Below are 26,037 nucleotides of genomic sequence, written 5' to 3' on the forward strand. Positions count from 1 at the left end.
CAGAACAGACATCCCTTCCTATCAAACATTGTGTTTTTTACTTGACCTGCCGCTATTCCGCTATCATTAGAGGAACCAGTGACATATAAGCCTCAATGAAGCATCCGCTCAGTGTCGTGGGCATGCGCATTAGTTGTAGGATGCGTGATTTAGCTCAAGCGATCACGCTCTCAGTCGGTTCGACCCATTGGCATCGCGAAGCAAGATGGCAGCTGTTTGCAACATGTGGAAAGTGCAGTTGTTGAGTTGCAGTGCCCACATCGTGCACACACAGTGGGTACCGCACATGTTGACCGTTTCGAACAATGTGTATCATGTGCGGGAAGTTGTTGGATGTAACGACATATTGAGTTGGACATTTCACACGCTTCAACGTCCAATCTTGCGTGCTGCTCGGGCACTTGGTATCACCATACCAACATGGTTAAGTATCACACTCTGCATTTTTAATAAATATTGGGTGTGCACGGGCATTATAGGGCGCAGACATTTTCCTCATATTGGTTCAAACTTGGTAATATGGGGCCCATATTACCGAATTTTCCCCCATGTTTATCCAAACCTTGCAATATTAGGCCTGTGTTGGCAAGTTTGGGCCAATAGGGAGGAAATTCTGTCTCAACGGGTCCCATACTGGACCCGTATTTGTCAATGCCCAGCCAATATAGGTCCATGTTTGTGTGCTGCTTGGGATGGTATTTTGTTATGTTATGTTATGTTGGGTTGGGTTGGGTTGGGTTGGGTTGGGTTGGGTTGGGTTGGGTTGGGTTAGGTTAGGTTAGGTTAGGTTTGGTTCGGTTGGGTTGGGATAGGGGTTATAGTAGTTATGTTGAGGATTTGAAATCTCCTATTCCATTTAAATCCACAAACGAGGCTCGCAGACTTGATTTGGATTTGATTGGTGGCTTCATTATGAGTAGAACTAGGAATGAATAACACTTTCACTGAGATTTGAATTTGGGTTGATTCACTTTGTTTTGTAGGGATTTAGATCTGGATTGAATCACATTTGCACTCAAAGATTTGGGTTTGAATTTCCCCCTGCAAAATGAGACTTCTACCTCGACTATAATTTGCCATGGAATTCAGCCTACGTGCATGAGCGACGTGCACTGTGGCGTGACTGCGCCTCATCCCTTCATAGTTTCTTCATGTGTACGCATGTGTGTGCGCACGACTGTGGCGCAACGCTTCCTCCGGGTCTGGCCACCCCTGCTATACTGTGTAATGTAACGCTGACCATAAATTCATTACACCTCCATATTCTGGCAAATGAACCACTGAGAAAACCTCGTTGACTCTTCAGAGGACAAAAAGTTATACTTGGGTGGTACGGCCCGAAAACTGCAACACCACTTTTGCATGCTGCTTACGATAATTCACTGCCTATACTTCATGAGCGGACAACAAGAAACGCTATGTCCCATCTTATTCTTCCAACAGTCCACCAATTTCTGCAGTGCTGTGCGATTATGCTGCTGTCCCATCACTTTATTTCACATATTTATTTGCATTCGTTCGTACATCCTGCACAGTAAGAAATGTATCACCTCCCATGTGAACCGTACCGTTTCCCACAGCACAATATTCGTTCCGCAATCACATTCACATTTCTTTTATGCCACTGTGCCAATCTTAGAGCTCCGCTGAAGCAAATGTCTATATTTCGCCTCTGTTAGGAATTCAATATGTTCTGTAAAAACTCGAGCTTCGAAAACTGTGGTCGATTTTGGAACCGCTCCACAGCAGTTCAGCAGTGTTAGTTCTTCTTCCGGGTTGGCGATAGATTTGAAAGATCCGGATTTACAAAGGGATTTCATTTGGCGTGCTGAAAATAAATCCGGATTTAAATAAATTTCATTTACTCGAATACATTTAAATCCGAATGTGACGTGGACTTGATTTAGCGTCTTCCGCAAAATGCCGATTTGATTTAAATTCCGATCTGCTTCCACAAATCCCCAAGGTTGGCATGCAAGCAGCAAGAATAACACGGAGGGAAGAGTTTACTGCTGACTCTCAACCAACTCCATTTGCTATGCAACACACGTTTAAGCACAAATTAGAAGGTACACGGTGGATCGGGGACAGAATATATCGACGCGCATACAATAACCTTGCATCTGTTTCTACTGCTACATGGCAGCCTCGTTGCTTATATCGGACACTATTACATGATGCTGTTGCGCTTTTCAGAACGCTGAAGAACGCACACACAAAAAGAAATAGGTTCTGAGGTAGTAGAAGGCAATTGCATGCTTTTACATTACACTTACTTGTTCTTAGCTTATGAGATAAGTTGAAGTCGAGGAGGATAGCCATAACATGTCTGCCTGGGTGGCAAGACAATGCAATAAATAAAAAAAAGTGGTTTGTTGGTGACTTGCTTTTCACCCAGCTGTGCTTCACATTATTTTCATTTTATTGAAAACAGCGGTAGCCGTAGCTGACAAACAGCCGCTCGCTGCAGGAATTTGTTGAGGAAATACTTTCCGCACGAGCGACTTAATATATAGTGATACCGCTACTCCAATACTGAAAGAAGTAGCGAATAGGCAGCGCTACTATTAGCGTCGTTTGCACAAAATTGCAGTGACGTAGCTCAAGCGTGCGCGAACCTGCATACATATCTTCTCATTGGTAACATTGAAGGAAACAAAGGACGCTGAGCAGAAAGTTGCCGATACAATGAGCGCTATGTGCAACGCGAGCGCGAGCAGATAACTGGAAGTTGCGTATCGCTTAGAACTACGTCACTACGTCATTCTAGTGCAAACTACGACATTTGTGCGGATGAAAGGGCGAAGTGAAAAACAGACGTTATAAGTTATTCAATTTGATTTCCTCTAAAATATCTCGTGGGGTGGGGAGGAGGTCGGTTATGACGAGCATTATAAATCATGTAACAACAACAAAGTCCAAGGTTAAGTGCTAACCCGTGTATATGAACTTAATCAGGTGTTCTAATTTGCAGTTACATGTAGAGAGGTAATCAGTCAGCTGTGCTCTGATTATGCAAAATAGTACGTACTATACCCTGACTGATCCAAGATCACCCGCCTAGTGTGGTGTTCCGCTACTAATCTTCGGCTATAAGAGGCTGGATAATTTGAGGGGAAAAAGTACAAGCCAACAGAGATTATACATTTCTGGGCATTCCTTGCTGCTTTTTGAAATACACCATGCTTAAAAAAATAATAGAAAGAAAATTAAAAACGGCGAAACACGATGTAAGCCTTCATTTTTATACGACTGTGATATGCAGCAATGTAATCCATGTGGCCAATTACAAAAACGTAAAATGTAAAAATGAAAGCAAGTGTGTCTTTCAGAGTGTTCATCGTGTAATGCAATCACACATTGTGATATAAATTGATTATTAATTGCCAATGAAGGAAACAATACAAAAAAGCATAGAACCTTGCATTGGGAGAACTGAAATGACAATTGACCAAGTCATTGTGCTGCCGGTCGCACTGTCATAATGTGTGCGTGTCTTTACATTTCATTCGTGCTACATAATTATAGAAGCGTTGATACTTTTTAACATTTCAAGCCTCTCAACAATAGATTTGCTTCAACAAATATGCTCCTGAAAAGCACAAAAATACCTTTTGGTAAAATGTCATACTGGGAATCTTGGTACTGCATCCCACTAGAAGCGCTAAAATGACGGCAAGAAGACGAAACCTCAGACATAGCCCTATCTGTGTGTTTTCGTCTTCTTGTTGTCATTTTAGCGCTTTTAGTGGGGTGCATTTTTTGTGCTCTTTTGTGATTTTTTGTCGGAGTCCAAGTTTGGGTACTTGAGTACTTGATGGAAAAGTACTCGGAAAAAACTACTTTAAATACAGTACAAAGTACACGATTTAGAATGTACTTAAAGTAAAGTACAAGTACACAGAAATGTACTTAAAGTACTAACTGAGTACTCGGTACTTCAAGTACTGCCCATCACTGGTTCCCATTAAGACTTAATGTCACGTTAGTTCACAGTCTAAAAGTCGACCCGCCCCGTGTCGTTTCGAAGGCTCGCGAAATAATTTGTTGCCAGCTTTGTATTAGTCAGATATCGGTCATTCTGCCTCCTGCTTTGATGAATCTCATTTCACGTTCATGTTGTGCTTCCTTTTTGAATTAATGCTTCATATTGTAGGATTTTCCCTTCCTCAATCTTCTCGTGTCTCTTCTCATAGTAAAAAAACGACCTGCAAGTTACGTAACCTGCATCTGACGAACATAAGACAACTTTCATTACTCCTGACGGTCTTCACGAATTCGTTCGACCTGCAAGTTACGTAACCTAGCTGTCTCCAGTACTATCAAATGCCTAAAGGGAATTGGTACAACTGGCAAGCAAACCATCACAAGTTTATTATGCTGGACTTGGAATTCAACTAGTGAATTATGCTCATTACGTAGTATAACAAAAAACGTCGTCTACTAATTTCGTCTCCCTCGGAACATTGCTCAAGACAGCACAGCAAGAACAAAGAAAGAGAAAGACAGTACTTCTTTATACAGGGCTTCCACCTAACGAAAAAAAAAAAACTATATTGTAGTTCTTAGAGCGGCCGGCAATTTGCGCGACTCGAAACGACGGTTTTCGCAATTAACTTTTCCCCTGGTTATTACTATTGTAATTGTGAATGTAGTTTGCAATAGAATTGGATAAATCCCGCACCTACTTTCTGTTTCATTAAAAAACATGACGTTGGCTTGGCAAATGTCGCAGCTGAATTGGAAAAATTCGATTTCTTGCGAATTAAGTTCGTTCAAAGTTCTCGGAACACATGACGACATCTCCCCCAAGGTAAATAGCGTTGACCGCATAGTGTCCAGTAAAGTAGATTTTCGAATGCGATTTTTTTTTCACGTTATGTGAACCACACTTAGAATCGCAAACCAAATGAAACAGATATAATTCAAATCAAAAATAGATGTAACACACATCGGAAAGCATAGAGCAGGTAAAAGAGATCTGCCCCAAATTATCTGATCTGCACATTTTATTTTATTTGGCGTTTTATTTTTTTTATTTTTTGGTAGCGTACGGCACTCCTATGTCACAACTATTGCGTGATAAACGTTTCGTGATAATGACTGACACTTTAGCAACGGGAAAGTAAAATATCTTACTAAGAAGTCGAAGATGACACATTTTCCGACCTTTCGAGCTCCATTCTCATTTGGCATGTCGTACCACAAGCCATCCTCCGGATGTTGTTCAGGTATTCTGACGACGCCCGTGCCTCTTCTTATCACTCCTGAGTCCACTTGGATCGAACAGGTCGATACCCTAACGGAATAAATAGAAACCACAATTCATTGTCGACAAGTGCAGTGTAGGTTATATTGTCAGCTCAAAATATTAGCTCGTATACGCTTAGCAGTTGCGCATTAATATTTAATTACAAGGTTCAGGTTCACCGAGTTGATCTTGTGAGGCTGGAACACAGGAAGGACAAATACATCCTTTTTGGACGATACTTTTGCTCGAGAAAAATCAGCGGGGAAATGTAAAGTTGAATAAAACCTCCTGAGGACAAAGAGCAATCCTTCTTGCGTCTGTGGGACGTGCAGCACTGCAGCAGGCGAGAAACAGCGTGTATCGTGGCGGCGAACAGTGTGTCTGTAGCCATGAAACAGCAATGTAATCAAGTTCCTTGTGAAAGAAAACGTCAAACCAGCTGAGCTTTTGCCAAGATAAGAGTCACAGTACCGGGAAGAAACAATGTCAAGACGAAGAGTCTTAAGTCTTACCGCTACTCATGGTATGGCAGAAAATTCATCAAGGAGGAAATCGACAACTGGCTTAAGTTAGGTTTTGGTCGCAAATCAGAGTCTCATTACGCTTCCCCATTTTTCCTTATTGATCAACCATTTTGTCCGTCAACGCCCCGTAGACTTGTTGTTGACTACCGCAAGCTAAATGGGAAAAACCACCAAAAGAGTATATAGTATGCGTCAAACTCACGATACTGGTGACAGAGTAGAGAAAGGAAAATGCTTTTCCACTATGGACATAAAGAAAGGTTACTTAAACATCCAAATAAGGAAATCTGACGAACATAAGACAACTTTCATTACACCTGACGGTCTTCACGAATTCGTTCGAATGCCTTTTGATCCAACTGACGCTCCTGCCACTTGGCAAGCAGTACTGGATGAAGCATTTCATCCCCTCAAAAGTAGTAATGACTGGACACAGACTGTCGCCAACGCACATCTTGGTCTAAACACGATTTAATTATCAATTAGAGCTAATTGGGACCCCCACATTAATCAGCACCCTCCAGGGTGTTACCACACTAATTGGGGAGCATCTAACTGTCCAGACCTAGCTGTGCGTTGGCGGCAACCTGTGTCCAGAAGAAAGAAAAAATAGATAGAGATAGAGTGGATGGAAACAATTTATTCGAAAATCAACGAAGTCGTGGCGAAGAAACCAGTCCGGAACGCCCGAGTGACCAGCGCCCGCCATGTTGGTAGTTGGCGACAGGTGGCTACCTAGTTGCATATGTATCACACCAGATGGCGTCACCATCATAGCTCTATGCGAGAAAGACAGACTATGGCAACAACTATTCCATTGACGGCTTTGAAAGCCAGCTGGCTTGTAGAATGGGTCCTCCTGAACGACCACAAAAGTTTCAAGGATTCCAGCTGTCACGTAAAGTAGAATTAAAGAATCGCAAAGTCGCAAGAAAAAGTTCAGATAGCCAGAGCGATCTAGGTCACTAAAAGTTGAAATTTCCCAAAAATTGTTCTTTCAGCACATTTTCCGAACTAAGCCGTCTGTTTCAGCGCCATAATAATGCGTGCAACTGGAGCAATGCACCCGGCCGATTATTTCAAGCGTACTATGGTTTTCGTGCTTACCGAAAACTTTGACCCTGCATAAAATGACAGGGGCTCAATAGTCCCCAGCAGAACTTTGGGAAATGTCTATTAATACCATAGGGTATCCCCGATAATTGTTTGGTCCAGAAGTGCGGAGGGTCGAGCAGGACCTTTGGGTCGTTTGGCGTGGAATGACAGGAATTGAACACAAAACTTCTATCCTTATTTACATCAAGCAAACGGTCTTGTGGAAAGCATAATGAAGTAAACATGACATGAAAGACAAAGGGACGGACGAACATACAGGACGGGCGTCACTTTCAACTTCACTGACACAAAAGGTAGGCCAAAAAGAAAGGAAAATACAAACAGATCTCACAGGTTCAAGTACTCGAGTAATATTTTTTTAAACCTTAATCAAGGAAAAAATGTGAAACGATATGAAGCCCACCTGTAAGGAATTGTAATTTACTGTAATTGTAAGCTTCTTGACACAATTATCAAAAATACAGTAAGCTTCAATAATATCTGAAGTAGTCTGCGATCTAGATTTCCTTAAAATAGTGGTGCTTTCAAAGTCATGTTTACATCTGCTACAGTGACCCGCTAAGGTCCCAGAAGGCGCACCTTTTAAGGTACACTGGCGAATGTTAACACATCCAGCTGTCTATCCAATATACACTTTTTTTACATGAGAGTGGGATTGGATATACCACACCAGTTATATAAGGAATAAACTGCTGAGTATGCTTGATATCACAGACACTACCCCGATCATTTTTCTTCCTGTAGGAGCAAAGCCCACGTTGCTTATTTGGGGCTGAAAAGGCCGTAGGGACAAAATATCTTTTGGCATCCTGTTTAATATTGTGTGTCACACGGTGAACGTACGGCATTTCAACCGGTTTCCCCGGGGGTCTACCTTCGTTTCTTTTTTCACTTCGAAGGATATATGACAAGAGCTGCTCTACAATTTCCACACTAGTGAAGATCCACAAAAACAAAAAAAAATTCCTTAACATTTTCCTCGCTGTGAAGCACCACTGAGGGCCATCGTCACTGAAAAGGGAACCTGGCAAAAGAACGTATCTCGGTTTCTACAAAGGCATCTAAACATTATTGCTCTGGATGATCATTTTTTAATGCGTTTACTTCATTATGCATTCGCACCAACTAGCCCAATTGCTCGTCGTGTTGCAGTTCCTTTGCATGTGGAAAGGTCTGTAGCGACCATAAAGAATATTCTAAAAAATATTCCTTTGAGAATTCTTTAAAATGAGACCAATACATCGCAAACACCACTTCTTTCATAAAGACTTCTACATAAGGTTCTACAGGATTTTCAACACGTTTCCTTCTCTTTAGATTTGAACCTCTATCGAAAACGAGATTCAGGTTGGTGTAATCGTTGAGGACATGTTGCGACTTCAGAGCACTGAAACGCTACAGGACATACGTGCAAGAGCACGCGAAAACCTCTGAAAAAAGCTCTGTCCTATCAGGAGATACGTTACGACTGTGGTCGAAACCCATCGCAGTTCTCTCCGGGTGACTTAGTTTTGGACAGTATCATTTTCAACTTCACCTTTGGATCCTAAGTACAGGGGCAAGGTATTCAAAGCTATTGCCACTCATCCCCATGACATTTGTACTCTTCAAAGTCTGGATGAAGGAATAACAAAAACAGTTCATGTTACACTGATTAAACTGTTCAAGGATCAACCAGACAGGGATCCTAACATACCCTTCCATGATATAGGCACCGACGAGAATCTCTCTGTTTATCGTGACAATTCTTCAGAATCCGAAGAAACACATAGTCCACCTTACAAAGTAAAGTATGGACGTGTTACCAAACAGAGAGTACAATTACGTGCGCTCTATGTCGTTTGGCTTTGTTCATTCTTCGTGTAAGCGTTTTAAAGTGCACACATTCCATAGGGACGCCTTGGCGAATGTCGTTCATTCATGGACAGGGGACGCTCCGGCCCATAAATGGCTTTGTACTTCGTTTCTTTCAATGTATCCAGTATCTGCAATATTACTTTTTGTGGTCATACATATTCCTTCGCTGTTGAGTTTTTTCGGGTAGTCCCATACATTTTAGTTATTCGCACACATAGCCGCACTCAGATACACTTTTACATTGTTGCCGTTTGGTGTTTTCCTTTTACTAACCTCTTCAGATCAACATATTGCGCATTTCGAAATTAGTGTCACTTCTTCACAGTATTTCACATCAACTTCGCATCATTCATTGCGCATGCATTACATGTGACTATGCTATTCATGCTATGCTGTGCCATGTCATGTGCCATTAACATATCATCTTGAGTATTAATTCCACTGTACTTGAATGTTAGCAAATTCACAATGTGTTTAGAATCAGGATATTCTACTTCTTCTTTTGAAGCTGGATTAATAAACGCCCTTAAATCTAAGTCGTTTTGCATATCAGGAAAAAAGATGCTGTCTGCTTCTGCCAAAGGCCCTGGCATGAATCATGTTCTTTCTTTCTTTTTTTTTTCTCTTCTTAATATCGTGTTTCAGAATGACTTCGACTTTGACCTGTTAAACCTCTGCATAGCCGCTCTTGTAACGTTTCATTTTTCCTCACTGTAATAACGGGATGAGGACATTTCATTTTTGTTTGAGGTAGGCCTATGAGAACCAACTGTACATTCGGCCTATCCTTCATTGTCATGAGCCAGCACTGGCGCCGCTACATGCATATAAACGCGCGCCACCTCCTGCTGTGCCTTCTTCATCGTACGAGATTCATCAACATATGTCCTTACTCAGGCATGTTGCATCCTTGCTTTGCCTCACTCGGCCTTTCATCACCCACATCGTTAGGTATATTTGTTTACGCATTTTCTCTTTGTATGTATCATACCAGAGTGCTAGTAAACTGTCTGTGTGTTATCCAAATGCCGTATTCCTGAATCTAATTTTGAGTTTTGTAGATAGCCAAGGACACCTGGACCGTCACCAACACCTTATCTGCATTTTTCACCCCTTTCCCTCGATCTGTCTTGCCTCACCTTGCAAACAAAACAGAGTGGGCACAAAGATTCACAAACAAGCAATCAAGCACAACCTCTTTACAAAAGAGAAAAGGTATTGGGGTGGCGAGACTACAACGAGACTAACTGGGTCACCTTTCACAAAGTAGGTCAAGAAGTCTATGATGTAATGTGACTGAGACGTTGCTAATAGTACGTGGGGTGCTAGCGAGTTGACAAGATTACAACGTAATCCGTGAACGGTAACATTTACAGAAGGTTAATTCTTTCTTTTCGTGGAGAGGAGCCCACAATGTTGGCAAGCAACATATGAGAAATTGATGTTCTGGGCCTGGAACACATAGAAAGGACAAATACATACAAACCCTCAAAGTGCCTAATAATGAAAGATGGAAATCCCTGAAAAGGTTAGCCAGGGTGTAGGACTCGAACCCACATCTTCTTCTAATCCACATCTTATGGTAATGCAGAAGATGTGGGTTCGAATCCTACAGCTGGCTAACTTTTTCAGTGACTTCCACCTTTAATCATTAAGCAACATGTTTTTTTTTATTGCCGGCATTTTTAAATGTGATTACCACTGTTGGCGTGTTTGCGAATTCTTCCAGTAATACAATGGATAGTTTGAGTTATGCACCAATGAGGTTCCAGATGAGGTTCCAGAGGTATTCTATACACGCAGAACTTCCTGCAAGCTGTGAACTAGGCAGAATTATGATATAGTGTTGACACCGGCATAAAGAACAGTAAAAGAGCATAAAATTGACAGTTCGGGGTTCATTCAAGTCCTGTAATTAGAGTAAAAGTAACAACGTTCACACGTCAGCTGCTTTTAAATAAACTAGCGTAGCAGACTGGACAGAAGCTCATTAAGATGCAGCTGACGGGTGATTGCTAGCGTTTTCACTCTGAACATCGAGCTCGTATGAACCCTGAAACGACAATTTTATGGGTGTGTTATTGTTGTTTATACTTGTGTAAATCATACATTTAAGTAAAATGCCAACCTCTCCCATCTGGGCCATCTTTAGTAGAAAGATGAGAAAGAACAACGGGCTATGTGTGACTACGCTGCACAGAATAGACTGTACAGACACCGTGCGCGCGACCAAATTTTTGCCAAGGCACGTGAGAAACCATGGGACAACTATGGGGGGGGGGGGACGGCTGGTTATCCGTAAAGGGGAAGGAAAAGAAGCAGAACAAATGACGTTACTTAGTTCGGTTCGTGATTTTTCAGTTCGGTTGTCACCTTGCTTGAGGCAGGGGAAATGGCGTGTTACTGCGAAGTGTAGAAGGCACCAATAATATTTACTAATGGCGCCCTTCTACGTTCGCCGAGAACAACGCTGAAGCCGGTCCAGGATTGGCGGAAATATATTAGATAGTTTTAGTAGACCGTTACGCAGCGAACGGAAGGAACGCTATTCTCAACGTGAGCAAGATTGGGTGTTCGGAAATGGAAACGTGACTTCCGCGTTTCACGTTGGAACGATCGGCTCATCTTTTTGCGTTCCGTACTCTACGTTGTTTTCTTTGCACAAAACTACATGGCTGCCTGCAACACCTCGTCGACTGTGTCCGAGGTTAAGGCTACGAGACTGCGCTTCAGTACGAGGGACTACATCTTCTTCATATAAGAAGCGGTATACCTTGTACCATTCGAAAACACGAACTTCTGGTCTCTGGATGCTGCCAACCAAGTCCCGCTGAGCAGCAGCGTCCGCCATAACGGCGGGTGATAGCGATGAACTGACCGGCAGGGGGTATCCGTTGTCCTTTTGTTTGTTGGTGGAACAACCAATTAATTTTCAAAAGCAAAGCAAACAAAAAGAGAGCACGAAAACGTAGTTATATTAGGCAATTCGTTCAGAAAGAGATGCCCAGACAACTTGGGAAGGGTAGTTCATGTTATAGCCGTTGGATGGCAACACAGTTAACCATTCGTAGCGTTGCCTGACGAACTGTTAAAACTCTCTTGCTATCCATTTCACGGTAGAAAACTACGTACTCTGCGTTAATGTTAACACCCTGCCAGGTAGATTGTCGGCCCTTGCCGATCCTAGTGGCATAGGTTTCATAGATTGACTTCAGGATGCGACCGTCCCCTCGAAGGGGTACTTCGGAACGATCGGTGAAAAAAATTGCTGCACTTCGTAGTTGGTGCATAACATCCACAGTATACCTGCCATCAGTTTTGCTTCTTTCTCGTGAGAAGAATTATGCCTCAAATAAGTGAGCAATGAAACCGAAACAGGAAAGTGGAGAGGAGTTTCAAAAACTTTACGTCAACCTGCATGGAGCGGGCAAGTAGTATACCACGCCAGTCGTCGCCGCTGTGTTACATTCCCGGAACAAATCAACAAACGCAGATTGGGGATCGGATCGCTCAGACGCAGATGGAAAGAAACAACGGTCATCTGCTTCTCTAAGAGTCAGAAAACAACGCACGAATTGTATCACTAAAGGGCGGATTACATGCGACGAACTTTTACGACGAACTCATCGCGGCAGGACAAGTACGGCGGAACGACGCGGGATGTTCGCGGGCTGCGTTACATGCAGCGAAGAAGCAGCAGATGCCGTTGCGCGTTCGTTGCGGGCCTGTCAGTGCGTACAGATAAGAGAAACACGTTGTGGTCAAAGATGAAATGAACAAGCTAGCTTTGGAGACTATTATTCTTGCTTTCTAATAATCAAACTAAGCAATAAAAGTGTTTAACCTTCATTAAAAACGATTTGTAGTCTTTTTGGGCACGGTCATAGCATTTACGCGCCTATTTCGTGGAACGCGTGCGGAGGTAGAGCGTGGTCTGGCTACACTGCGCTGGGAGACACACGTAGGAGAAAGAGCCGCTGCCCAGATTGATATGGGGGTCCTCTGGTGGCTTCTTGTTTTGAAGAAAAAACTATTGCTCGTGAAGTTGAGAGAGCTTGGGAAAAAGGAGGAAAGGAACAGGAAATCCTGGGTGCATCCCATATGGCAGGCAAGAAAAAATTCTAGACGCGCCGCCTTTGATGTCGTTGCTGGTGCTGGGCCTGGTGAAGAACGCGCAAAGACGATGACGACTACGTAGGGCGAGCAGAAGGCGGAAGTCGTGGCCAATATTGAGCCTGAATTGACTGTTTTCCTGGCGTTTCCTGCTGACCGATCCCGGGAGCGTCGGACGCCGAGCTAAATTTTCTGCCCTGGCTAGATCGACTGTCGGCGACATATTTTTAAGGCCGGGCGTCGAACGAACGACGCAGGCGAAGTTCGCCGACTGTTCGTCGCATATTCGCCCTTAATGCACGGCGACTTCATCCGAGCACAGAAGAAGTACTTCCATGGACGTTCGGTGGGAGCGAGACTTTTTCAAATTTCGAAAGTCGTTTTTGTGATTACACCTTCGTTTTCAAGTGAGATATTTCACAACTGTGCTCAGTTCGTGTAAATGATGGTGGAAACACCGCAAGCGTGAAATTCATTTGGTTCCGAAGTCTCCCTTTAAAGGAGGTGAGAATTCTTGTCTGCAACTACTGGTGTAAGCGGGTGTTATATTGTTACTCTACGCTTCGTAATTTTATTTACAATTTCTTGTTCAACACTTCTCCTTTGTAACTGGTGCGATGTTTATACAAAAACGCACTTTTATTGGACACGGGTGAGAAGCACCGCCATCTAGTTACCTCTATCCATTGTTACGTCATTTTCAGAATTGCAGCACTCAACCAGACGCCAACTCAGAGGTACACAAAACGCCGTCTGCTTTAGGTCAGTGAGCAGCCTTGAAGCAGCGAGAAAAAGTGACGAACATGGGCAAGTTGGTAGGATATGGCCTGAAATGTTTATGGACAGAAAATGTGGGACCGGGCAATATACTCTTGCTCCTCATTCGTTTTGCATGCCTTGTTTTCTACGATGTGGTGCTTAGTGCTTTATCTAACTGACAGATCGTCCAGTGCAATTCGTCGCTCTCCATCTGACTCCGATGACGACGACGACAACAGCGCACACCATTGGTATTTTGTGTACGAAGCACGCGAGTACCAAAACACGCACTCTGCGATCGAAGCCTAAAATACGAAACAACAACAACAAATTCACTGCGACATTATGAATGGGGAGTTTCATCAGCAGAAGCGACACTCTAACCCATAGCTGCAGCTAATATGGATCATTAAATATTGAGGCGTTTCACAATAAGGATCAAGTCATAATGGTATTCAGAAAGGTGAAGATAGCTTTGAGGGCAGAGCGTTGGTGGGCTGCATGTGGCCAGGGACCAAACAATTTTCTTGAGAGAGGTGGGGGGAGAGAGTCCAGCTCGTTAAAGGACACGGAGAGTACGGTTCGCGAGGGTTGGTAGTGTGGGTAATGGATCAGAATGTGCTCTGGATCTTCTACAGCACCACAGAGACAGCAATGGGGAGAGTCAACCTGTCTCAAGCGGTAACGCCACTGCGCTGTGAAAGCCACATCGTGGCGCATTCGATGAACTAAAACGCCATCTTGACGAGAGGTATGTCGGGGCAAGGTGAGCGCTGGATCAACACAGCTTAGCATAGTTCGGTGACTCCACAATGTAAAAGCCTGCGTTCGCCAAGCTGGCCTGCATATAAGCCATCTTGCCGGCTGGGGGTAGGATGGCAGCGGTCCACTGGCAGGAAGCCAGGGGAGTCACCAGACGTCGAAGTACGGGACGACGATCTCCTCTCAGCAGCGTAATACGCGTCCGCATCCGAGACGAGAGAGATGCTTCTGCGGCGCTGTCGGCCTGTCGATTCCTTTCGGCACCGCACTAGGCTGGAACCCACTGGAGAACCAGGCTTTGCAGTGCTTCGTAAACGTGGTTGCAAGACATTAGCTCATCTAGCACCATTGGTGCGGATGAGCCTCGGATGCCAGAATTTTCGATTGCTTGCAGTACAGATACGACTCATTACCACGGAATAAAAGCAACGATGTGCTGAAGACGGAAAAGTATGCCATATAGTTCCGCAGCTGTTGATGATGTTTCATGCGGAAGGCGACGTCCTTCCACTACGCCTTACAATGGGATGACGATTGCCGAGGCGGACATGAGGGGGAGCCTCATCTCTTCGGCGTTCCAGCAGGTCCGACAGACGTACGAAAATGGACGGCACAAGCAGAGAACAAGGGCCGTCCGGCAGTGTGACGTCCTCAGCTATGAAGCAGTGAGAGTCTGGTGTGACTTCTGCGCTACTCGATAGAAACCGCCTTCAGGACAGTACCAAATTTTCCTGAGGGGTGGGTGACGGGGAATGTGCGCAGTCGTAGGAAATGTGGAGCCGCTTCACGCCCACGGACACCCTCCACCGGGAGTTCACCAGCTTCAGCAACGACTTGCCGTGTATCAGCCATTCTGGGCAACTCCAAGGCAGCGACGAAGGCTTCGGGGAAAGAGGGTCCGAAGGGTATTTAATGACGTTGTGGAAATCCTGTACAAAATTTGAAGGCTGTAAAGCACACTCGCTCTCAACAAAGCCGCGTGAACGGCTAGAATGGAGTACCGATTACGGCCCCATCCTAAGTCAGAATGATGTTGAATTGCAGCATGCCATCGCTGCACTTCGGTTTCAAGCTGCTTAACGTGGTGAGCTCAGCGCCTGTCTAAGCCCATGATCACACCAGGGAAGCGAACGTACAGTTTCGAGGTTCCTTACACCAAGCCAAAGAGGGAAATTTTGTATAGCGTTTCCGGTGAAAGCGAGCTCGACGCACTTTTCGAGCGAAAGTCCATCCCAAGTCGCGTGAGGTACGTATGGACATTATTTAAGGCTAGCTGCAAATGATGCTGAATGGCTGTTCGTGACTTGCCTACTGTCAAAAGGGCAATGAATGCTACTTTGCGAGGAATTATCGATTCTATGCCCGACATAACCACATTAAAAAGTGTAGGACTCAGAATGCTTCATGGTGGTACGCCTTGATGATCCGGATGCTTAGGGCTTTGGCCGTGGGATACGCGCACAGCGACAGTTTGGTCCCTGAGGAAATCTTGGAGCCAGCTGAAGAGTCGACCATGTACTCCAAAAAAGCGCAAGGCGCGCAGCACACAAATGTGCGAGACGGCATGATAGACGCGCTTCATGTCTAAGGAAACTGATACAAGGATCCGCCAATGTCCACGAGCATAGCATGTTGTACTGTGGAAACGAGGCCAGCACTGGATCCATGGAGCTTCGGTGGCGACGAAAGCCTGCCATTTCGTGAGGGAACCCACCTTGATTTTTGAGCAACCAGTCGAGATGATGCAACCATTTTCTGCATCAGTTTTTCCACACAGTTTGTCACGTTCACAGGGCGAAAACAGGACAGGGCATCTGGGAGTTTGCCCGGTTTCAAGATGGGAACAACTAATGCCTCCTTCCAGGTAGATGGTAGGTATCATGCTGCCAACACAATGCAATGCAATTATAAAAACCAAGGAAAGCTTTAGTGACTGCCCGTCAAAGTTTCGCTGTGCGGCATAGGTGATTTTGTCTGGTTTCGTGGGCGAGGCCACATTCATCAGTTTCGATGCAGTATTTAGCTCGATTAGAGTGAAATTGCGGACCGTGACCTCCGGTGGACGAGGCCAGCCTTTGTTAATTTCGGTCCTCAAGCTCTGAACAAGACTGGTGTGTACCGCTGTCGCCGAGGCTGCCGCCGGTGTAGTTAGTACGACGGAGAAATCTGTTTCTAGCGTGTTTTCGTCACTACCCTTAAAGTAGCCCGTGCCGCGAGGATCCTTTCTTTTTCGTTTTATGGTGGTGGTCGGGGGGCATCCTACAGAGACGTCCTACAGATCTTTGTGGCCGGGTCAAACAGTGAAAGGTGCTGACAAAAATTACACGAACGCTACCGGTCTTATTTCTCACAATACTGGTGTTACTTTGGCTTTCATCCGGATGTATTACGAGCCGTTCTTTCTGCGCGTCGTCGTAATGCACGAAGGCGGCTAATTGCTGGAGAATGATCGACGAGGCCTGTTACCCTTTTAGATAGGATCATCACATCCTGAATGGCGCAACGAATGGCTTGCGAGCTTCCCTCTGCCGGTGTGCACAGATGTTCGGAGGCCGGTTCGCAAGAGTCTTCAGTTCGTGAAAGAAACCTGTCCAGTAGTGGGTGAGAGAGGAAGTTTGTCGTGCCAAATATATAGAGGAAAGTGGTCACTACCTCGGGTGTCGACATCGGTAGCCCACGACAAGTGGCGACTTATGTCCGCTGAGCACCACGAAAGACTCAATACATCGAATGACGTTGGTGATCGCATATAAGTTGACTATGGGTTGTTACGTACGCACATGTGAGCATTCTCCATTGCTTCCAACAACCTCCTTCTCCGTCCGTCCGTCTGTCCGTTCTACAGCTTCCCGAGGCCCTATGATGAGCATTGAAGTCACTCAGCACGAGAGCTGGCGATTCCAGTGAATTGAATATGTTTCAAGGTCAGTCAACGGGACCTGTGCCACAGGACGTATAGAGATGCTGGCGACTGTTAATAGCATCTGCCCAAGTTTGATACTGCAGATGATATAATCATAAGAGCGATGACAAACTGACCCTATGGGTTCAGCAACGAGGTCATTACGAACATACAGCAAAAAAAAGAAAATAAAAACAAGCAGAAGAACAAATGGTTACGCACGTTGAAAAACAGTGGCTGACCGACCGTCTGCGGAAATTATCAATAGCCCAGGTAGCCGTGATCGCATTGGTTGGATACTGACCTATAGGATTCATCACAAAAGTCGGGCTAGTTGATAGAGTTCATAGGCACCCAAATGAACGGCGTTTTGCTAAAGCCATTTACTGCGCATATTTTTCTTGACATAACTCCTTGACTTACAGTTCAGTTGAATTTTTCCTCTTGGAGCACTGTTTACGATCCGGTTTCAAAAAATCCCATCCTAAATTGTTAGCGAAATCGTGAAATGCTGCATATTTTGCATTTTTTGACGGCTGCTGTACGCGCAAAGCTTTAAATCAACCGACTGAAATTCCGGTGAGTATGTAGGATGGACCTTGATCCGTAAAAAGAAGGCAACCTTATTATTCTTCGAGCTTCCAAAACGTCGCTGCCGCCTTGCAAGGGAGACGCGCTTGCAATCCGCCTACCGCTAAAATGCCATTTACTCGACAGCAGAAACATTTCTTGGTATACCAAAGGACGCAATAACTTGTTTCACAAAGCTTCTGTCACAAGTTTGTTGTGTGCATTTTTATTTAAACCTCCCTTGCGAGTTAATTTAGGGAAGAGTTCTTGCAAACAGCTCTGATTAGGTTGGCCATGACAGCTCCGATACCGACAAATGTATTGTTTGCACATTTCTTTTTTCAGATTCCTTAGAGGGACAGCCCTGTTGTGCGCCCTCAGGGTTGTTCTTGACCCCTTCGGCGAGACTAGGCACAGGACATTTGTGGATGCTTCGTACCGTACCGGTAACGCGATGCCACGTGCCTGGCTGACCTTTCCTTTTTGCCTGCCTCTTTTTTTTCGTAATAAACATGCCCCCCCCCACGTGTTTTTCTTCGAGAATCTTGTGGCTCCCTACTGTTGGGAATTGTCTTAGCGCTCTGACGTTTGGAAAGTTAAAAGTAAATTATTGCTTTTTACGTAAAGCGGGCAGCCAGTGTTTTGTGGCAGGGACTTGGTGACCATTTTTCCCGCCCAAGAAAAACAGGATGCTCCTGGCGTAACTTGTGGGAGCCCCGTTGAGCAACCCAGTCCGACGTGCCCTGGGCTCCGCACGTCGACAATATGCCTGCACTTGCTCAACCTCTAGGGTTTTCGCCGAGATGACAAGGGGCGTCATTAACGTCCTTGCTTGATGAACGAAGGGCATCCGCGATGTCTGCCGCCATCTCGGCAGCCGAGAGGCCGTTCCGGGTGGTGGATGAACATAAGGCGCAAAGGGCTGACCAATATGTACTCGTCGCAACTAGATGACATTGTTTTGGAGTGAATTTGTGAAAACCACTAAAGTTGGGAAGGTGATCATCCCCCCGACCGTCGAAGCCCGCTCACGGCTGGCACCTGGATACACCCTTCGAGAAAAGAGAAAGATCCAGACAGTCTGCAAGGAAACACCGGTCGAGAAACGTACAAGACTCGTCATTCAGAAGATGAAGTTGAATATCCTCTATCATGTCCGCCCAGATCTTGCCGCATGTGTCCACCTTTCTGTTACCCTGTGATAGATGGTGCGCATTGACCTCTGCAACTATAACGAGTGGGGCAGGGAGACAGACCATGCGCAATTTGCACTCTGTTTCGTGTAATGGGTCCCGTTGAGAATGAGGCAATGTCGAGGTCAGCTCGTTTCTAACGGAAAGCTTAGCTCGAGACGGTGATGCGATGTTTCTTGTAAGTCCATCGTCTTGACTGGCATACGCTGCGCCAGAGTAGGTGTTTGATACCGAAGCAAACTGCTTCCAAGTAATGTATCTTTTTCCGCAAGCGACGCACGTTCCAGTGTAATATGGCAGCATATTTATACGCTTACTGAATTGCTTGGCAAAAAGAGACTGCATGCCGCCAGAAAAGCTCTGACTTCAGACAATTGGGCAGCACCCTGGAATACGACAATGACAGCCTTCAAGGCAACACAAGCGCGGCAACAGTGCGCTTAACATGACGTCGCTGCCCTTCACTGTGAAGGGAGCTCAGCTACCTGGACACTGTCGGCCGCTGCAGAGGCCGTTACAGCTGATGACGGCTATTATAGCGGTTCATAAGGGCTAGGCAAGGGTTCTTAGATAAACCAGGGCAGCTGTCCATGTCCGAACTCAGTGGAGCTTTTGAGTCCTGTACACCGCTATACCGCTGCTGACTATTGGTGAGAAGTACCATCTGGGAAGTGTAACGCCCTTAGAAGCACGGGTGTGCCTCGAAGGAAGTTTAGGAGGCCCAGCCGCGGACGGGACATGTGGGACGTGAGTACCCACTCTTGAGCTAAAAGACCTTGTCAAAACGGCATGTGGCTGACGCCGATTGGCTATTTTCTCATGGAGACACCGTCAGTCCGAAGCTACATGAAGGCCTCCGCAGTTGGCTTCCATCGGTTACCGCTTCATAGTGCACATTGTTAGAAGAAAAGGTATATGAAAGGTATAAAAATTTTATAAATCAAGTCTAAAGTACAATATCTATACGTCGTTACCACTGTCTATACGTTGATTAAACCACGTGTAAGGTATAGATCTCTCAGATTATACTTTCCACGGCAGTCGATGGTATAATACGGTACTTCTATATTAGGTTTATACTTCAGCATTTTGTATAACTTTTCTTCCGCAACGTGGGAGGACACTATATTAATTAATTAACGACATTAATTTGTATCGGGGACGATATAGACTCACTTAAGCAATATGTATCATGAAACATAGTCGTTGATATAGCCTATTATTTGTTCCCAAAATAACTAGGTCTACATGATGAAAGATGGAAATCACTGAAAAGATGTCCTCACTTCTTAAGTTGCTTCCCTGGCGAAGAGTGTTTTTCCACCATGTGTTGCCGCATTGTGTTCTATACGTATCTGTTCTCCAGCATATACGAACTGCTCCTGAAAATATTTTTCCTAATATCTCTTGGTGGTATTTCTCGGTTTCCAATTTGATGCTAATTACTACTTCATTCCTTTTCTCTCCGATTCACATCCACACATCCACGCTGTGTGAGTTTGTGTGTAAGTGTGTATGTCCAGGCGTTTTCTTGTTTCGTTGTTTGTTGTTGTTGCGGCAAGCTGGATTGGGAAGGCGCCACTCAGATGTGACGGTGAAATAAATAGAAGATTAGCGTTTTCAGCTGTTATACTGTGGAGCAGATTGTCGTTATCCACAGGAGTCCTGACCGGCGATAATGAAATGTCCCAAGAGGGAGATGTGCGTGACCTCACGGTGCAGGACAGTCCCATTAGAAGGCTGGCAGGCGCAGTGGCGCGCAGTAACAGAGGCACATCTTCGTAGTCGTCCACGAGCTGCCACAACCCCCCCCCCCTTCCTTAAGACGGGGATCGGTGTAGAGCTAACAGTTGAGCTCCGCGTCAATACTTGAAGATCAGAAAGAGGACAGACGCTTGGAATAGGAACAGCTGGGTTTGGCGTGTTTGCCTTGTGGTGCTGACTATGGTGTGGACGAATGCTGGCCGGGCGTGTTCCTGGTGCGCGCCGAAGCGGGATGCAGGCGAGTAGGCCGAACAGCGTGCAGAGATGGGACGACCCCCAACAACACCGAACGTCTGTCGGATGTACGTGATAGACCCGAATGTCCACAGTCCCTAGCGTACATCCGGCGGACGTTCTTTTAAGAGCCGGGTCGGCCGAAATTGCTAAGCGCTGCCCAGTGCGCGATATGGCGCGAGGGGGAACGTCCACACAGGATCTATCATGCACGTCTGGGACAAAAAGTAGAAAAGCGCGGTCGATATAGGTGTAGTAATAACTGAAGCTCAAATGTCTCATTTACAATTCAAAACAAGGTGTCGTTTTCACTGATGGACACTTAATTTCAGAGAACGTCTCCGATGGAATTATCTGACGGCATAATTTGAATCTCACGCACATTGCGTTAGCGTTGACTCCTCTGCTCCTTTCCTACACTTTGTGTTGCTGTGTTCTGTGTGTGGCGGGTTTGCCTTGCTGTTGTGCCGCGTCTGCGTGTGTTTGAGGAGCTAATAGTAACATAAATTCTTGTCGTAACTACACAGCACAACACGTAGGGAACGTCAACTACTGGAACGTAAGATTTGGACATTGCCGTGCGAAGTACGTAGTACACTGCGTCGACGCGAATGTGGTACGGTAGAAGAGGGCGCGCTATCTTCAGGTAAACGCCGGTTGAAAATGACTCATCATAGGTCTACGTTTTTACCAGAAGCTCCAACGAAAGGTTCGTCACACTTTGTCAAATGTGTGTGAGGAAGCTTCTAGTGGTTGTTCGCATGTTGTTTTGACAGCTTTGCCCACACCTATTGACGTGAGACTTGAAGCCACAGAGAATGAGCAAGTGGAGGAAACAACCAATTTCTGAACAGTGCATCTTTTTGCATAATAAAACAATGTCACCAATGCACGAGTTTGCAGTCTTTCAGGTGAAATATAGAAGCGTGTAAATTATGTCAACATTAAGTCGGCCATGCGAAACAAAGCCGACAGAAATATAAAATGCCAATAGACGTCCCCTGCAATGCGCATTTTGATCCGTTAATATCCGCTCGGGACGTCCCTGGGCGCTACAGTGGCGCTGTTTTTCTGTCTCATTCAGCCCTTCTCTCCCGCATAAAACGGACCTAAAAGGGATATACATGGGATGTCCGAATGTCCGTTCTCGGATATTTCCCGGACATCCATAGGAGTGCAGTGTGTTGTTCGGGACAGATCCGGGCCCTGTTCGTGAGCGCTGGGCTCGTAGTGTTGTCTTCGAAGAGACTGCTGGGAGGAGCATCGTGAAGCACGGACAGACTGCGAGTAAAACTCATAGTGGCGTCCGTGCGTGCCCCTGGTGGAACGTTAGTCCCAGGGCCTCTTAGCCGCTTCTGAATGATTTGCCAGTATCTTGTATGGAAGCCTGGTGGAAGGCGAGGCGGGCAGGGTTTGGCTGGAGTAGGAGATGCAGATGGTGCAGCGGCGTACCGCGACCTGTACAGGGGCGTGTGGTTCCGGAACATGCAGCTAGTGAATGCCCGAGGAGGGCGATCGTAAAGCCCGAGGAGGCGTGACGCAGTGAGAGTGACCATGGTGTGGTGAGTTTGGCGCGGAGTGGAAGCGTCATCGTGATATGCCACGTAGTTGAATGCTGAGCGACGAGCATCACCGCCTAGCGAGTCCTCGAAGGAACAAGACACCGTACATTCAGTTATGGCTTCCGGAGTGATTTGCTGGTTGATAGAAAATTTGGGATGGGAAAGGGAGAAATTACGCCGAACGTGGGATTCTTTGTTCTGTTCACCAAATGTAGAGGACGATGGTCTTCCTGGCCGGCGATGATGGAATGTCCCAGCGTGCGGATGTGCGTGGTCTCACGCTAGGACGGTGCCGGTAGAACTGGCTGGCAGGCGCAGAGGCGCACGCCACCAGAAGGACATTTTTATAGAAATATAGTCGTCCATAAGCCGTCACAATACCACAAGGGCTTCAAAATATACCCTCAAGCAGTTATATGTTTGCACCCTAAGGTGCAAATGATATAAGTTCACGGAACTATAAACATAGTATACCTTCAGGAACGCATAGTGTTTATATCTCAAAAGGTATGCGCCCTGGGACGAGCCGTTTTTGCACTAAAGGGTACAAATGTTTCTAGCAGTGCAGTCTGATCGCATGTGCAGTTCTCCACATATAATGGATGCACTTGAACCCCTTCAGTTAGAACCTTTGTTAGCAAACCCCTGGCAGTGGAAACACTGTACGGGAGCCCCATCATACTCTTGCACTGCATAATCGGTGAAACCCTTTTTCACACTGTGAGGTATTTTAACGTTGTCTTGAAGATGAGAATAACAGACCTAAAGGGGATGAATTTATTCTGACGATCTTCCGTGGAGATACCTGAGACCTGCCGTCGGGCCGAAAACAACCCGGGAGCCCTCAAGGTAGGGTGCCATTTCTTCGTCCGCACATTCCCAGCTTTCGTGGACAGCAGAGCCGTATATTAAAAGGGAGTCTGGCCATTGGGAGGAGTCACAAAAAGAGGCTCAACCTGTCAATCAATGTTTCGCTCCTCTGATTGGTTTGCTTTTTACCAAGGGGGTCGCCATGACACCATACTGCCACCCAATATGGCGACGAAAACAAACACAGTGAAGCGGGGATTTCGTGACAAAAAATTGTCACAGACTAACCTGACTTTACGCTGCAAATGTACATCCTAATATAAATTTCTCGGAAATCAGTTTCAACTTATGCACATGCACCAATATCTAACTGAAAATAATACGTTTTGTCGCCGGTGTCAGGCCTAGTGAACACGGCGATCGCGGCGATCACAACGAAATCATAACAAAAACGGCGCAGTGCTGTACAATCTTATTTTTAACAGCTGGATTTCATGGATATAAACATTCTTGCCTCTTATATTTCAACTATTCATGTAGATTTGTTTAAAAATCATACCGACAACAGAATGTGTCCCAGCAGGTGGTTCTGCCGGCAGCGGTACAACGACGGAAGCAGACGACAATTCCCGACGTGCCTTACGCTCCCTAGGTGGCGCTTATCAAATTTGCACCAACAATCCACTAGTTTTGCAGATTGCGAGAGGTATCCATTTCAATCCCATCCAATCCACCTGCCACCCAAAATGGCGCTGCCCATGTTGGATAGGGGGGGGGGGGGCAAATAGTGAGGATAGGCTGATTGATAGCGCCCCATATTTCAAGACCTCATTGGTCGGAAAGCTGAAAAAGTGGGTGGAGCTTCAGGCATAGGCATGACCCATTAATGGCTAGACTCCCTTTTAATATACGGCTCTGGTGGACAGCGACGCCTTGCGCCCTCTCGCGACCATTGAGTGAAACTTGCCGCCAAGACAATAGAAAAGTGCTGTAGCAGCTGTTCTATCCGAGGTATCGTAATATTCCCGAGGATACACGTTCAGACATCTATTCTAAGCTTATACAAACGAAAAATATCGTTATACATGAAATACCTTTGGTTCCCCCGGCATCCCGCTTTTCGGACCGTGAATACATGGGAGGTACGGGGATTTTCACGCAGGAAACGATTTCATCGGTTAATATATCTGGTAATGTATGAGACACTGTAATATTTCCGTGGATATGCGTTGTAGGATACCTCTAGATTCAACATTTTCAAGAAGTGCCAGAGTCACTCAATCGTCTGCGGTTCCCTTCCACGGCAAACTTGGCCCAGATGCCAAAATTCGGAAACAGTCAAAGTAGCTTCTCCGCGTTGCAGCGGTGTGTAGCAGGGAAGTTACCTTTACGCGTCAGTTGAACTTTTCTCGGCTTATTTAGATTTAGTAACTGCTTTTGGCCTCATTTCTTGAGTTAGATATAATTTTGAGAGCATGGTTGGTGCATTATGCGCCCGCGGATGGGACACGATTTTTGAAGCGTTATCTCTTGTCATATTAATTATTAAGATGTCGCTGTTCGACAAATTCGTTTGTGTTAACGTATTTCAGAAAATTTTAGCAGTATACTTTTTGTTTATCGCCAATTGCCGTTCGGTTTTAAGAATATCTGACAACACAACAGTGCATGTTCACCTATTTATATTGCACACACTGATAATAACTTCCCAAAGCATTTCCAGAAGTGCGGGACACAGCTTCTTGAAGTTGGCTGGACCGGCGTACTCGCTGCCCTCCATTGAAGCAATGCATCCCATCTGGTTTTGTTAGAATATCTGTTGACGCTGAGCTTTAGAAAGAAATGCCCACGCATGGGTGTTGTTGTGAGAGGCCCTTCGATGGCGTACAAGTGGAATGGAAGCGCAAGAACGTCACAGTTTTGTTCCTGGAGGACTTATTTTCGCCGTGTTGGCTTCGTGGCAGAATGCATTGGTGTGCTATTTTTCTCGTACTTGGCCAAAACAATGGGTTCTGCAGAAAATGCCCATGTCAGACATTTAAGGTGAAGTTGTCTCTTACGCTTTGGAACTTTGTGCGCAAGTGTAGGCCGCTCCAATGTTATTCCAACTACAAAAGAAATGTTGACAAGCTCAGTGTGGCTTGCGTAGCGTATGTATCTTAATTCCTCAAGGTGACTGCAACGGTCGGTGTTGGCCCACTGGTGACAATTTTGGTTATAGCTTTCGAGGGCCGTGGTTCGATCCGCGGCCTGCTTAGTAATTTTTATTGTTATTATTATTATTATTATATTCATGTATTTTCTATATTTTATTTTATTTTTTTGTAGAGGGAGTTATGAGAGTAACGGCAAGAGCGTTAGAGTTTTGGCTTAATAATGCCGTACTGGCTCTATGTCATACTGCATGCTATTTAGTTTAATTTAGTTGCGGAAATGCTCTGCGATCGCCTGTGCACTTAATATGTGAATAGCAGATGCCTTTCCACTGCACTCCGACTTATTGCACCGTTACAGGAATCTCCGTTTTGCACAGTGCCCCACGTGCCGCCGTTGTTATAATGTAGATGATTGTCAATCCTCTAACATGAATTTCGAACTTGTGGCTTAAACGTCCTTTGTT

At 45.4% G+C, this 26,037-nt stretch overlaps 1 protein-coding gene across 2 annotated transcripts in view; it reads right to left on the reverse strand.

Annotated features, from left to right (window-relative positions):
* The window catches only part of LOC135376220 (caspase-7-like), a 236,776-nt gene that overhangs the window by 145,065 nt on the left and 65,674 nt on the right, over window positions 1–26,037 (reverse strand). For both annotated transcript variants that reach the window (XM_064608826.1, XM_064608830.1), the window contains one exon: window positions 5,140–5,299. In XM_064608826.1, coding sequence (XP_064464896.1) covers window positions 5,140–5,299 — 160 coding nt within the window. The remainder of the gene's footprint in view (window positions 1–5,139; window positions 5,300–26,037) is intronic.

The sequence above is a fragment of the Ornithodoros turicata genome, chromosome 1 (genome assembly GCF_037126465.1).
Source record: "Ornithodoros turicata isolate Travis chromosome 1, ASM3712646v1, whole genome shotgun sequence".
NCBI classification, from domain to species: Eukaryota; Metazoa; Arthropoda; class Arachnida; order Ixodida; family Argasidae; genus Ornithodoros; species Ornithodoros turicata.